We start from the raw sequence: 13,891 nt of genomic DNA on the forward strand, positions 1-13,891 counted from the left end.
CATTTGTTTACTGACTGCCGGCATGTACTGTAGCCCCACATAGCTGTGGAGGTGGAGGAGTTTCAGATGACTGCCAGCATTTGTTCTTCTTCCCATAATGTATGCCCTGGCCCACTGGCTGCAGCTCGTCATTGTTCCGCACGTTGTTTTTCCATTCACTTCCAGCATTTTAACACAGATGTTCGCTGTGGGAAGCACTGGAAAGCGGGCTCGTTCACTGCACAGCATTTCCCTCACAGCCCTACATTTAGCCTGTTTGTTGTCTGGTTTGGCACATAAGTGGGCGTGTTGTGTGGCTGAGCTGATAGGCACTGTTGAGTTTGAACGTGTCCGCGTTTGTATGATATGTTCTGAACCTATTTCTTTTCTTTCATGTTGTGTCTTTCTGTTCTGTTTCCTATCTGTTTTCTAGGAATCACCTTCGAGGTCATCAGTCATCACTTCTTGGCCTGGGGGTCTTCTAGAGGGTTGGACCTCCTCGCCACCATGAAAGGGTTGGGGACCAACCGTAACAGACACCTGTCTGACTCCTGTGAACCTTCCTCAGGCCATCCAGAGGCCCTCTACAATCAGAGGACCAGCACCCTGCCACGCAGCCCTTATCTACTGAGCCCCACGATGGACCACTATGGCACCATGGACCCCCAGCTCTATCAATCAGCCAACCCAGGCTCCCTTCCACCAGACTGCATGCTGCCCCTCAACAACCAGCTGTCCAACAGCAGCACCTTCCCCAGGATTCACTACAACTCCTACGACCAGTCTGACTTCTCTCCACCAGGGGACAGCATTGGGGGGATAAGCACAGGGACCATGGGCACATCCATGTCCTTGGGCATGGGAACCAGCGTGGGCATGGGCATGAGCATGGGCATGGCAGGGCTGAGCGGACGAACACCAATGATTACGAGCGGCTCAGCAACTATATCACATCATATGACCAAAAACCAGGCACCACCCAGTCTACTGGAGTTTGATAAACAGCTGCCTGCAGGCTGTGACGGATTCAGCACGTTGCAGTTTCATCGAACGACTGCCGTCGCTGCTGCTAAGCAGCGCACAGACAGTCCTGGTCGCATCCGTTACATGTTGCACTCAGTGCAGAAGCTCTTTGCAAAGTCCCAGTCACTGGAGAGCCATAACATGAAAGGAAACATCAACGGGCGCTCCACTGGCAGCGGTGGAGGCTCGTCTGGCACCGAAGACGGAGGGAAGCAGAATCGCAGATCCAAAAGTAAAGATCGAGGTACAAAATCAGAGGCAACTGCCAAGCGACGACCACGCTCCAACATGTCAGGTTATTGGAGCTCAGACGATTTGGACAGCAGCGATTTGAGCAGTTACCACAACACCATGGCCATGATGACCCTGGGGCGTCCGACTGGCCACGACAGCCAGGGGGGCCAGAGCAGATACATCCACAGTGGCTACAACACTATCAGCTCCTCCAAAAGCAGCAATGACATGAAGTATCAGGCACTTCCTGTGCCTGGGGGCGGGGGAGGTGGCGGACTAGGTGGAACAGGAAGAATGCTGATAAATGATAATGACTATATGAAAGGAGGGTCCTGGTCCACACTGACCATGGGCCAGCCAAGACAGGTGATCCAGAAGGGCTCAGCTACTCTGGACAGGTCTATGCTCAAGTCCAAATCCTGCCAACAGGAGCTAACCTGCAACTACCTGCAGGTTGGACGAAGGGTGAGTAAGCCTGGAGTGAAGTAGTAGTACTCGACAAAAGTTCTACTGAGTATTTTGTATATTTATGTTTACAGACTCACTAACACCTGTTTCCATGCATAGGTTCATGTCAAAGTATCCTTACTATCAAGAGCACTACTACAGTGATAAAGGGATGACAGATCGTGAAAAAACCCAAGACTAATTTTATCTACTTAATGCTGCCTGTAGGGGGATTGGAGTAGTACGTTAGGCCGCACTGGGGGTGCCAATGAAATCCCATGTCGGCGGATGCGCAGTGGTAGCTATGTGAAGGCCATGGGAGACATGGAAGACAGCGATGACTCGGAGGGAAGCCCCAAACCCTCGCCAAAAACCGCCGCTCGTCGCCAGAGCTATCTCAGGGCTACGCAGCAGTCTCTGAGCGACCAGCTCCCCCCACGCAAGTAAGATAACAGACTGAGCTTCATTATGCAGTACATATTAGTATTCAACAGCAAGAGAGACAGCCTCATGTTAATGGTACAATGCGTGATTCAAATATAAACCAAAGTTAGCCTCATGATTAAAATTCGAAACACAGGATGGCAACCTGCTACCAGACCCAGAATGACCGATTGGTCTTTTCATGAATATACTAACATCTTTTTCTCCTATATAACTTAAAGTAATCACTTAAATCCTTAATGCCAGTGTACTTTGATGAAAACTAACTGTTTGGCCCTTTAAAACATGTTTCTTTAAAAAGCAACAACCTCTCAGCGATCAAAAGAAAATAAATAAGCTAGCCTTTTCTGGGCATACAGGAAGGAAACTATCACACCCAGTCTCACCATGCAGGAAAATACAAATGCAAACAACATGCAACACAAGTACACACTGTACACGCTGCGCTTACTCACGCATAGAATTAAGTGGTGTCAGACTCCCTGTTGTCCTCCACATGTCAGCCTTACTACCATACCTCATCTGTGACTTACCTTCCTACTGTTGGACCTGCAAAGCATCAGTCTAGCTAAGAGATAGATACACACAGCATTAGTGAAGTTATATAATATGTTTCCACTCAACCAGTAAATCACCATAAATCAGCCTCATCTCTCCAAATGACTGGCACTGCGCCTCACCTGCCTTTGTATTACACGCTTTCTTAAGCAGATATATTGAACAATAGAGTATGTGAAGCAGGTGCAGTAGGACATAGCTGAGTTCACTGTGCCTTCTCATGAAATGATAAAGGAAATCAGGTTCATATTCTTTCGTTTCTGTCAATTCTGCAATGTTAAACAAGTTTAAGCATGACAAAACTGTCATGTTTTGTAATGACAATGACCTGTAGTGGCAAAAAGTGTTTGGCAGCAGTTAAAGTTTTGCTGTCTAAGATAAAAAAATAATAATAATCTGTTTTCTACATTTCTCAAATAATCTAATTCTCATCTCAAATAACAGTCAGCAGGGATTTGCTCAAGAAAATTATGAAATTTTAGGGATTCAGTATATTTATGTTTTTTGCCAAAGACTTACATGCTTGAGATTCTCTGCTGTGTGTTTCTACATACATACAGTAAATGCAACACAGTGTATGTGCATGTGTATGACAGTCAACTTTGGATGTTAACGTTTGTGATGACACCTTCTATAAAGCAGCTCTTGTTTTTGTTGTCCTCAAGTTTGGAGGTTGCAGTGACAAAATGTCAGTGCTGCACTGTATGCAGACGTTTTAACAGCGGGCATATTTCTGGCAGGATCAGAGATGGAGTGTTGATGTAAGAGAATACTTCATTCAGCTGACACAAGAGCGCATCGCTTTGAGGAACACAGCCACAGGCCTACCTGACATACACACCTCCAAATATGACTTCAAATCCCTTTAAAGTCTGTGTTTAGAAAGTTAAGGATTTATTTTCCCTAAAGCGTGCTTGGATGACTAACCTTACTCCCCCTGCCAATCCCTGACCATCCAACCCCACTCTCTTCCTGTCTGCTCCACCCTGATTGGCATGAGCAGCAGAACCCTGGATTACACCTTGTTGCAGGGGGAGCTGGATGCCCTGTGGTCTCCGCTCCACAGTGTGTCCTCTCTGCACCAGCTGGGCAGGTCAATGAGCAGGTCAGTGATAGGTCTGTAAGCCACGTCTCAGGGGTGCGGTGCAAAACGCTTACGGCTGATTGGATCTTTTACAATCAATGGCTTAGCACTGCCCCCCTCAGATGTCTGTAAAGTTAGTGGCAACTTCAAATGCCAAATTCATGCCCTGCTGCCAATAACTGCCGACCTCCCTTAAGCTTGTAAATACCATCTGCCCAGTGCTTCTAGGTGAAAAGTAGCTGATTTTGACACTATTCAAATGGTGTAATGAGGAGACATCTTTGTCCATAGACCCTGGCATAGCAACTTCCTGCCATGTAACTATCACTGTGTGCCAACAAAGAATATGTAAAATATGTAAAAAGATGACTTCAGAGCTGCTGTTTGATTAAACCTAACCCTGTTCTTTGTCTTTGGCACCATGATGGCATAGAGAGCTGTGTACATGCGTCGCCTGACATCACTGGCTTTGCATGCTGAGACGCTACAATGATTGCTGCTAAAATTAGATGAAATTGGAATAGAGTCGAGATGTGGATTCATGATGACTCATACATGAAAGTGGAAATGAAAGGGATAACTTGAAAAACAACCTTATCCTCCTTTTATCTCTCTTTCAATTCCTGGTTTTGCTGATCATTCATTTTCTCCCCCGATGTATGACTCCCTTCCGCCTCCCTGTCATTGTATATTAACATCAACTTTTCCATCTTTTCCCCTAATGCGTGCTCATGCATTCCTGACACTGGCTTTAATTTTCCTCCTTATTGTTCATATCCTTAACACAGCTCCTTCATCTTGTTTTCCAGCTGTCTTCCGTCTCTCCGAGAGCTCTCCAATAATCGCAGCCTGGACAACCTAGACTGCATTGGGGGTACAGGCTCGTCTTTACCACACTGGGATGATGATGACTTCAGCCAGGCCTGCAGCACCTTGGGCAGACGTAGCTGCATGGGGCAGGTCAGTGCTTGCTTGGACAGGACAGACAGGAATTGCGTTACACGTGTGGTTTGTGAGCTGTTGGAGGCCAAATAATGAAGCCTGTTTCTCACTCCACCTGTTTGTGTCTTTTTTTCTCTCATTAGCTCAGCAGATATTTTTCTAATGAGTTAAGAATACATTTGTACTTGATCTTTACATCACTTAGCTCCTAGCAAACTTTCTACTTTCAAATCACCAGTGAGTTTCAAAGACTCTTTTGTCTGCCTTGAGCTACTTACGCTCATTTCCATAGTATAATTTACATTTTCACAGATACAGCTTGCACTGCTTGCAGTGAACAAAGAATCCCTATTTTCTGAATGCATTTCACATTAATGTTATTATCCTTAAAGCAAAATGAATGACATCAGTAGTTTTAAGTCTGATTCATTGACTTACATAAGAGCTATTAGCCTCCCACTGACAAGGTCACTAAGATGATGAACAACTATGCGAAGTGGCTCTGATCTTTTTCAATGAACTAGTCAAATGAGGCAGTGCAGGCTATTAGTGCAGGATTTGCACCCAATCTCTGACAGGTCACCACATTACAACAAATGTGTCCAATATATGAATGTATTCCTACAATTTGCTTGCACAGCAGCATACCAAACAAATTTAATATGCATTATAATTTAGCCTTGTTGGGGTCAGTTGTACACTTTGAATCAGAACAAGTGAAAATGTACCAAACATTTAACATGACTCCAAGATTCTCTGCTCGGCTTTCTTTTGTGCTGCCTCTCCTGCACTCAGCCATCAGTGAACCGTCAAAACAACTTTGCTACAAACACTTTTTTGACTCCTGTTTCTGTCAATCAACAGAAAATCAAACCCATCATCTGCAAGGCTGGTTCTCACTCTTCAAAAGAAGTCTCAGAACCGGCTGACTTTTTATGAGCAGGCAGTTGCTGCAAAACATACTAAAAACTTTTCAAAGTGACGTCTTATGCCTTGGTATTTCTTTTATTTTCTGTAAGTTGACAGTTCTTGTAAAACAGGCCATGTAGGAAATGTCAAAAAATGAAAATGCACTTTATAGATGAAAAGACAGCCCATCCAGAAATGCATCATGAAGTGAAGCCAGAGGAGCAGCACCAGTTTCACTCGGGGTTGAAGAGCACTATGAACTATATCTTTTGACCCTTTTGGTGTCATTTTATGGCATCAGTCAAATGTGTCCCCCAATTAGAGAGAATGTCCTTTCCAGACACAGTCAGCTGGGCAGTTAGTGGTAACCGATCAAAATGAACCCATTCATACAGTACTATTCTCATTGCTACACCACTAATACTCCTTCACCAATCTCGTCCTGCAGCTACGGGACCTGGAATTGAGTCATCATTATGAGGACCGCAGCTCCGAGTCCACATTCAGAGATTCCCGTTCCCACTCTCAGGACAACTCAGAGCCTCCAGACTTACCCATGCCAACATGCTTCCGATCACGCAGCCACAGCTACCTGAGAGCCATCCAGGCTGGCTGTTCCCAAGATGACGACACAGCATCCATGGACTCGGGCTGCTCACCACCTCTGACTGACACCACTGTTCGCACCTACAGCACCAGCACTGGTGAGTCACAGGCTGAAAGAGAGATGATACATTTGCTGCGAACAAATTTGTTTGACCTCGTAAACCATATAAAGTGGGAAAATGGAGGAGTTTTTACCATTATGCAGTGTTATGTGTTGCCAGATGGAGATCTGAATGCTTTCTTTATAAAATACACATTATATATAGTACATATCTGTTTTTGTCACTTATTGAGTCGTTAAATCTTGATCGTTCTTGCAAAGTTGTAACCCCTTTCCCAGAGTCACGCAGACACATAGGCCAAATTCATACTTTGATTTGTCTTTTCTATTACATTACTTTCAATGCTCTTCATAATCTTGGTCCTGGATGAAACACTAGTCATCCACCAGCATTTTTAGCTCAAATGCAGCCTCTTTTGCCCGTGCTAGACGACCTTCCTACACAGTGGAAGACATGGAAAGAACAGTTTGGGTCTTACCTGATAGCCACTGGCTTGGACAAAGCTCCAAGGGAGAAACAGCTTGCAATTTTTCTTCAGTGTTTGGGGACAGACAGACCACGCATCCTACCCACACACACAGGTAACAAATTGAAACCAGCTCCTCTACCCTAAAAAGGATGTTTAACAATTTACCACTTAAAGGACCACAAAAGAAAACAAATCACCATCAAGACAAAGTTGTTTAAAAAGAGGCGTGACTGGCCAATGATATGCACACAGCTGCAGTTTAAGCTATCAAAGTTTCACTGTGATTTGAGATTTGTTCTAAGTTATTATAGGACATGACTACAGTACACAACCACACAAGTATACACTTTGCAATTTGCTTGCCTCCTTGTTGTTGAATTTGATATAACAGGAATTTTGCATGCGATGAATGAATGTGATGACACAAAATAGGCAAAAAAGCTGTGCACTGGTTGCTGACACCTGACTGCTCCCTGAGCTCATCATCTGCTTGCATCTACTTGAGTAATTATTTCCACAGAACAGCCACATCGAGGCGCTCTTCACCACAGTCTTCTGTAGACCACAGTGTGCATGCCGCCTTCAATCCAGTAGAATTTGACATTAACATTGAAAGCACTGCACGGTTAGTCTGAATCTATCTGTGGGTGCCAATCAATCAACATATTTTCACAACTATTCTTTTTAAAGAAATGAAAGTTATTTGCATATAAAGCTGATGGGAGACAGGAGGCCATTTTCCTTTTTTTTCAAATTCTGAGTGCTTTTTGTATCTCTGAATTTTGATGACTCTGTCCACTGTTCAGCATTAATAGTGCATGTTGGTGGTTCAGCGGTCTGAAGTGTGTTTTGTGCATCGGTGTCGGCCAGGGTGGAGGAACCTGGGTCCCTGAGCTAGGATCCAAAGATCCTCAGGGCAGGGAGGGCTTGTGCTGAATGCAACAGATTATTGATATTTGATACCACACAGATAATATAAAGTTAGTTATAAAGTTGTTTCGCAACATGCAAATTGCTGCCTTATTGACTCTACTACGGTACCCATGTTGTTATGGAGTTGCGTGTCAAAAGCACCTTAATGTGCACTAAAATTACATTACATACAATATGCTCACATACAATAAGTAAACTGTGGAGTGTCCGAGGCACTCTTGAAGGCACCAGCAGACACGCCACCACGCCTCCCTCGGGCTTAACTATGGATACAAACAAAAGGCGACCAAGCCCGGCTTGTTTCGCCACTCCGTTTCCAGCTGCACTAAGCAGTCCGCTAAAGTAAAAGTCTAAACTGAAGACACCATTCTGCGCCTGACACCAGGGTAAGTATTGTTGGGAACGCCGCCGCACGGTTGTTATTGTTGTCGCTTTTGACGTTAACTTTGTGTTTTCCGTTACTAACGTTAGTAGCCTAGCTTGTTCGGTGACCGGACGCTCTTTAACGGTTGACCACCTAAACTCGCGTTAAAGTTAGCTGACGTTGTTTTGCTGTCTTCTTGTTTCCACTTTACCATTTGAGCAGCAGAGCAGGTATCCGACAGTAAAACACCTTGAAGCCACTGTTTTGCATCACTGCGTCGTTGTATTGACAGTGACTTTAACGTAGTATAAACTTCAGCAGGTGCCATTTAACTACTCCCGTTAATGGCGTTTATTAATGACTCTGGGCTCTATCTGCTGCAGCTATCCTGTCTACCTGCCTGTCTCATAATTTACTTATAATAACTTAGCACATAGTTAACATTTATTAGAAATGCTCATTTGCTGCCCCACTGTAGCTAAATGTAAAGCCAGTGGCTATCTTGTTTAACATTTTTAATCTAAGAAGTATCTGGTAAATTAAGAGTTAGGTGCAAACACACGTAGACCATTAAGCAAAACTTAGGCAGCATTGAGGGAATTAGGAGAATCCAGTCATTTAGGACATTAGCCTGATACATAACTGATGGTCTGTCTGCTCACTGATATGTTATTTGATGACGGATATGCTCTCTTTACTATATCAATTATTGAATATTCCCTGCCAGGTTTTCAGTACATAGTGCTGTGTTGCTGCTGACATCAGAAAAGCTTGCTCCCACTATGGGCTGTGATGCTCCACCACGGGAGTCACAGTAAGCAGGATGCTGTTGAAACTGTGCTCGGACAAGTTCTATGTAGTTGCCTGGATGTCCCTTTAGCTGCGTACAGTTAAGGCAGTCACATATCTTCATAAAAGCTGCTTCTTTTTTTGGTTGCTGAAATGGAAAATTGGCCTTTTGTGGAGGATTATTTTAGGGCTGCCCCACTTTTGTCCCCATGGTGTCCTGTGTATTGCAACATGGATTGAATCCCATTTTGAGGTCACATTTGATAGAAAAAAAGTGTGTGGCTGTGCTGTTGTTGAAAGCATTCAAAGTGATAATTCATTGGAGTAATAGCTTTTGTGACAAGGGAGTGGTGATCATTTCAGGGAAGGCTGTCTTTGTCTCATGGCTGTTAATTGATTAAACAATACAGATGGGTGAACTGGCAGGCAGCGGGGCAACTTGGCAAGCAATGCTGAACCGTTAAATAGACCATCACAATCCACCTTTTGTCTTTTGTTGTTCCTGCTTCTTGTCCAGCTCCAACTGATCACAGCACAGCACTACCTCAAACAACCATAAATGTATATTGTTCCTGGCATGATAGCACTGAAGAAAGAGGGACCAAAACTGTTTCATCTGCCCCACAGTAACTGAGATTGTGTGACCATCCTCAGATACACCAACCACTTCATTTACTCGCAGTACTTTAAGTAAGCAAGACAGGAGACAGATTGGACCAGGGTTCATCAGTGAAATGATGCATTCTGTAAATGCCCAATTAGGGGATGGAGCCACTAAAAGTAACAATGATAAACATTCGAGTGTCAAGACTGTTCACTGAATTATGACTAACGTGATGGCAAAGGAGGGTCTTATTTTAATTTCATGTAATCTGTATTGATACAATCAATAGGATAAATAATAAAACAAATATGTCTCAGTTTGCCACTTTGCAACATTCCTGTCAATATAAGAGAAAGGCCGAATATAGAAATAAACAGGATTGAGGGTACTGTAACAACCCTGTCATTGTGGGCACTGTGGTTGGTTAATGCCTTTGCCTTCCAAGGCAAACAGTAAAATACTGTTAACAGGGAGGAGGCCACTGTGTGGGTTCTAGCACATTAAAGTCTACCAAAGTTTCCAATTTTTCGTGTTTTTTCTTTCACTTTGTGAGTATTTAGCTGTTGCATTGCTGATGCATCATTGACAATGTGCTGAAAGATTTGAGTTCTTACATTGGTGAGAGGGTGAGTGGAAAGCAGTTGTGGGGTTGTTGGAAACTGTAGCTGCTGTAGCTTCTTGCAGCTAAAAGTTTTCTGTTCTTGAAAATCACATCTTGAACCAGGGCTCGCAGTGGACAACAGAACCACTGTCCAGATGGCATGAACACAGCAATGCTCAGCGCCCACTCCAGATTCCACTCAAACATTTTGGCACAAAGCCTCTGGTTGTTTCTGTTGAATTGTGTTCCCTTCTGCAGAGCAACCAGTCAGTTCTTCAGAGCAGCTCCTGTACACAAATTCAGCTTATCGAAGAGACAACAGTATCTGGTTTCACGTCCATTTTTTATAGTTCTTTTCTGAGTGTTTGGATTTAGGAAAGGCTTTGTTAGCATTGGAACTATTATCAAGGATATCTTTTATGCTTGCACAGCTGTGTATGTTTGTGTGGCCGAGTTGTGCATAATAAGCATATACAGGAACTGGTCTGAATGAGAGCATGTGCCACTTAATATCCATCTGTCTGTGTGATGTTTCTGCCAGGGGTGCATTTTCTGGCTCTAAGAGGCACTTATCAGGAATCAGCTGCATTCTGTTTTCTACGCTATAATATATTTCCTACACTATGTATTACAACCAACATTTTGTTATGTCACCAGTTACTCAAGATTTCCTGTGTATGCCATTGCTAAGATGGGTCTAGTAGAATCATCGCATCTCCCGTATTGTACCAATGAGAATATAAGATAATCAACACATTAACATATGCAAACATTTTGACAAGGATCCCTTTCAATTTGGTAATTTGTGATCAATATATGCACTGAGTGGGACGTTTAACAGTTGAACAAGACTGAATGTCTTGAGCCATGCTGGCAGCTCTGTTAGGTTGTGCTATATGCTAGGTTCAGCATGCTAACATGCTTTCCATGACGGTCAAATTAAAATGAGAAACACAATCTTAACTTTTTTAGGTGCAGATACGAGGATCATTTAAGATTCAAAACTGTAAAAAAACAATGACAGTGTGTTCAGCATGTTAGCATGCTAATCCCATCAGCGTGGAGCTAACATGCTGATGCTCAATATGCTAGGTCCATGCTGATATCATGCTAATGTGTCCTTATCTGCAGTAAACACACAAGTACAAGTACAAACAAGGCTAATGAGAATGCCATTCACTTTTAGTGTAGGTGTTTTTAGTTGTACACTAAAAGTACTGGACACATTTAAAATATTAATGAAGGACATGTATGGGAAGTCAGGGTATCACAAAAGTTATTATGGAAAGATCCTGAAGGGGGAAATAATGTCGAAGCCAAATTTCATGGCAGTCTATCCAATAGTCATGGAGGTATGTCTGTCTTAACCAAAATGGTGGCTCTACCAGCCAATCAACAGATAATGCCACTCCCAGAGATTATTTCAATAAACCTGTCAGTGTTCTCTGTTGGGGAAACTTTGTAATAGTGACACTGTTTCCAAATTAACTCAAAATACAGTATCTTTTGGATTTTTTGTACTGAGTTTCTTGTTACGTATTGGCCGACATATACAGCATCTGTGTATTTGTGGTAAGATAAATCATCTGATAATATTGACCCATTTATTGTGTCCAGCTCTCCTACTTTATCTCCTGTCTAATCTCAGAGGCAGCTGTCAGTTATGATTTTAGGGCTTGTTTTTGGTGAGCAAAGCAGATTCAGTGGTATTAAGACTTAAGGGTGAGTTCTGTTCTGAGTGACGAAAGCGTGATGTAACATTTAGAGATGTGCAGGGCAGGTGTCCAAACAAACACACACACACACACACAGACATATATACATATATCTGTGCCCGCTAACACCCAGCTAGTGACAGCTATCCTGCAAACTGGGATGCACGAGTGGAACTGCTGCATCACATAGCTGCCACAACAACGACAACCCTATTCTGCCTAGCATCTGTCTCCGTCATGAGAGGGAACATGGACAGTGAAAAGCATGGTTTCCTAAGGCGAGGATGGTGGTCAGAGGCCGGTGGATAATCCATGGCTTGTGGCGTGTGCTGTTTAGCTATGACAGATGCAAAACTGCAGATTTCTTAAAATAGATTTGTTTGACTGGATTTCTGTCTTACAAGATGCCAAGAGTGGGCAAGAGCCGTTCTTAATATCACCGAGCTGCTATGACTGACACATTGACTCACTGTCTTGTGGATGTCAGGGACGGCTTTTTTGGCTAGCAGACTGGCATGGTGGTTCCCATGTTTAAAATGTGAATCTGAGGGAGTGTTCTGACTGTCAAAGCATCAAATTTTGCCTCTCTTGGACAGCATATGTTAAGTTACCAGCATGCGTCCTCATACATTTGGATTGATGTTTGTGTTGTCAGCTTATTGTTTACAATGAGGGCTGGACATCCAGAAGGCTGTGTGTGTCCAGTCTCCTCTGTGTGATGTTCATGTGTAGGATATAAAGGCACAGCCAAGGTCTGGAGATAGTCCAATTTGGGTGTCATCTCTGTTGGTGTCTGTGTCTTGGTTTCATTGGAACATGACCTCGAGCGCACCACAGCAGTTTGTGGTGTAGTGTCTCAGCTGCGTTCATGGCTCTATCCTGGTCTGGAGTGTATTACTTATAAATAAGGATAAAAAGATCAGAAGATGATCAATAGCAAAGTCAGTCTGCAAAGGGTTCCACACTACTTTTGTGTAGTGTGAGCACAGGAGAGTGGTCTGACTGAATCCACTGCCATTCTGGCTTATATGTTTTGGTTTTTTTTGTGTGTGTGAAAAAAAAAACAAAACAAGCAGAATCATCAAAGGAAAGCCCAAACAATGTGAAGCTCACAAAAGCTTTGGCTAAACAAAGCTGGAATGGACTGAATGGACTTTTGGTTCATTACCTGGCAACAGCAGACTGCAAATGCAATAGCATGCTTTCCTAAATAATAGGAGAGCAAACCCACAGAAGCACTCTGTTGCTCTTGAAGACCCTCTGAGAGGAGGACCAGGAGGACCATGGAGCCAGTCATGGTGCTGTAGTTCAGGCTGGTACAATTCTTTGAAATAGCTGACTGACAGCAGTTTGTTAAACGACTCAACTTGCAGTTCAAGAGTTTAATCTGACAGAAAGATCTGTGTAAAGTACATATTAGACATGAAGTAAAGAAGTGGATTACAGTGAACAACAACTCTTTTGTTTGAGTGTTTTCTCAGCAGCTCACATGTTTGCTGCAAGGCTTTTTCAAATTCCTTAATGACTTGTCAAGATTTCTTACCACAACGCTCAGCGCAGCAACACAAGGCATAAACAGTGTTTGCTTTGTGCAGTATCATGCAGGGTCATCAGATGCTGTTGTGTAGTTTCCTCTCATCTCAAATTGTAGCCTTCCATGTGTCTCCACAGGAAATTGTGACTATTTATTACAGTTTTTACAAGAGTTTTGCTCATACAGAAATATATCATATCTAGTGACAATGCATTGTGTCTATGCAGGATTTTACCTTGCTGAGCTTTACAGAAAGGCTTGGGCCCACTTAGCAAAAATTGCCAACAGACTGGTCGACACTACATTCAGATAGATTTAGAATGTTTCCGTCCATTTATACAGAAAACACGGACAGAATCGTGGATTTTGATAAGTAAAACAGAAGCAACTGTAAACTGCAGAATATCGTGGAAATGACCAAAATGTGGTTGCCGTTTATAAAAATGGGGTTTTCCGTACTGTTATAAGCATTTCCCACAATGCCCAAGCCTGAACAGAAAAAAACAGGCTGCTATGTTTTAGTGACACAGACACAGTTAGGTGGAAAATGCTTTTGAGAAAATGAAAAACTGGTCAAAAATTGTAATCAAGGAG

The 13,891-nt window shown here is 43.1% G+C and overlaps 1 protein-coding gene across 2 annotated transcripts in view; it reads left to right on the forward strand.

Moving 5' to 3' along the window:
- The first annotated feature begins 446 nt into the window (after window positions 1-446).
- The window catches only part of dlgap4b (discs, large (Drosophila) homolog-associated protein 4b), a 29,375-nt gene continuing 15,930 nt past the window's right edge, over window positions 447-13,891 (forward strand). The window contains exons 1-4 of one of the 2 annotated variants that reach the window (XM_041953642.1): window positions 447-1,701; window positions 1,912-2,126; window positions 4,579-4,774; window positions 6,069-6,324. In XM_041953642.1, the coding sequence (XP_041809576.1) occupies window positions 487-1,701; window positions 1,912-2,126; window positions 4,579-4,774; window positions 6,069-6,324 (1,882 nt within the window). In that variant the 5' untranslated portion in view covers window positions 447-486. The remainder of the gene's footprint in view (window positions 1,702-1,911; window positions 2,127-4,578; window positions 4,775-6,068; window positions 6,325-13,891) is intronic. The other variant, XM_041953652.1, reaches the window with a different exon arrangement.

The sequence above is a fragment of the Chelmon rostratus genome, chromosome 2, assembly GCF_017976325.1.
Source record: "Chelmon rostratus isolate fCheRos1 chromosome 2, fCheRos1.pri, whole genome shotgun sequence".
Lineage (NCBI taxonomy): Eukaryota > Metazoa > Chordata > Actinopteri > Chaetodontiformes > Chaetodontidae > Chelmon > Chelmon rostratus.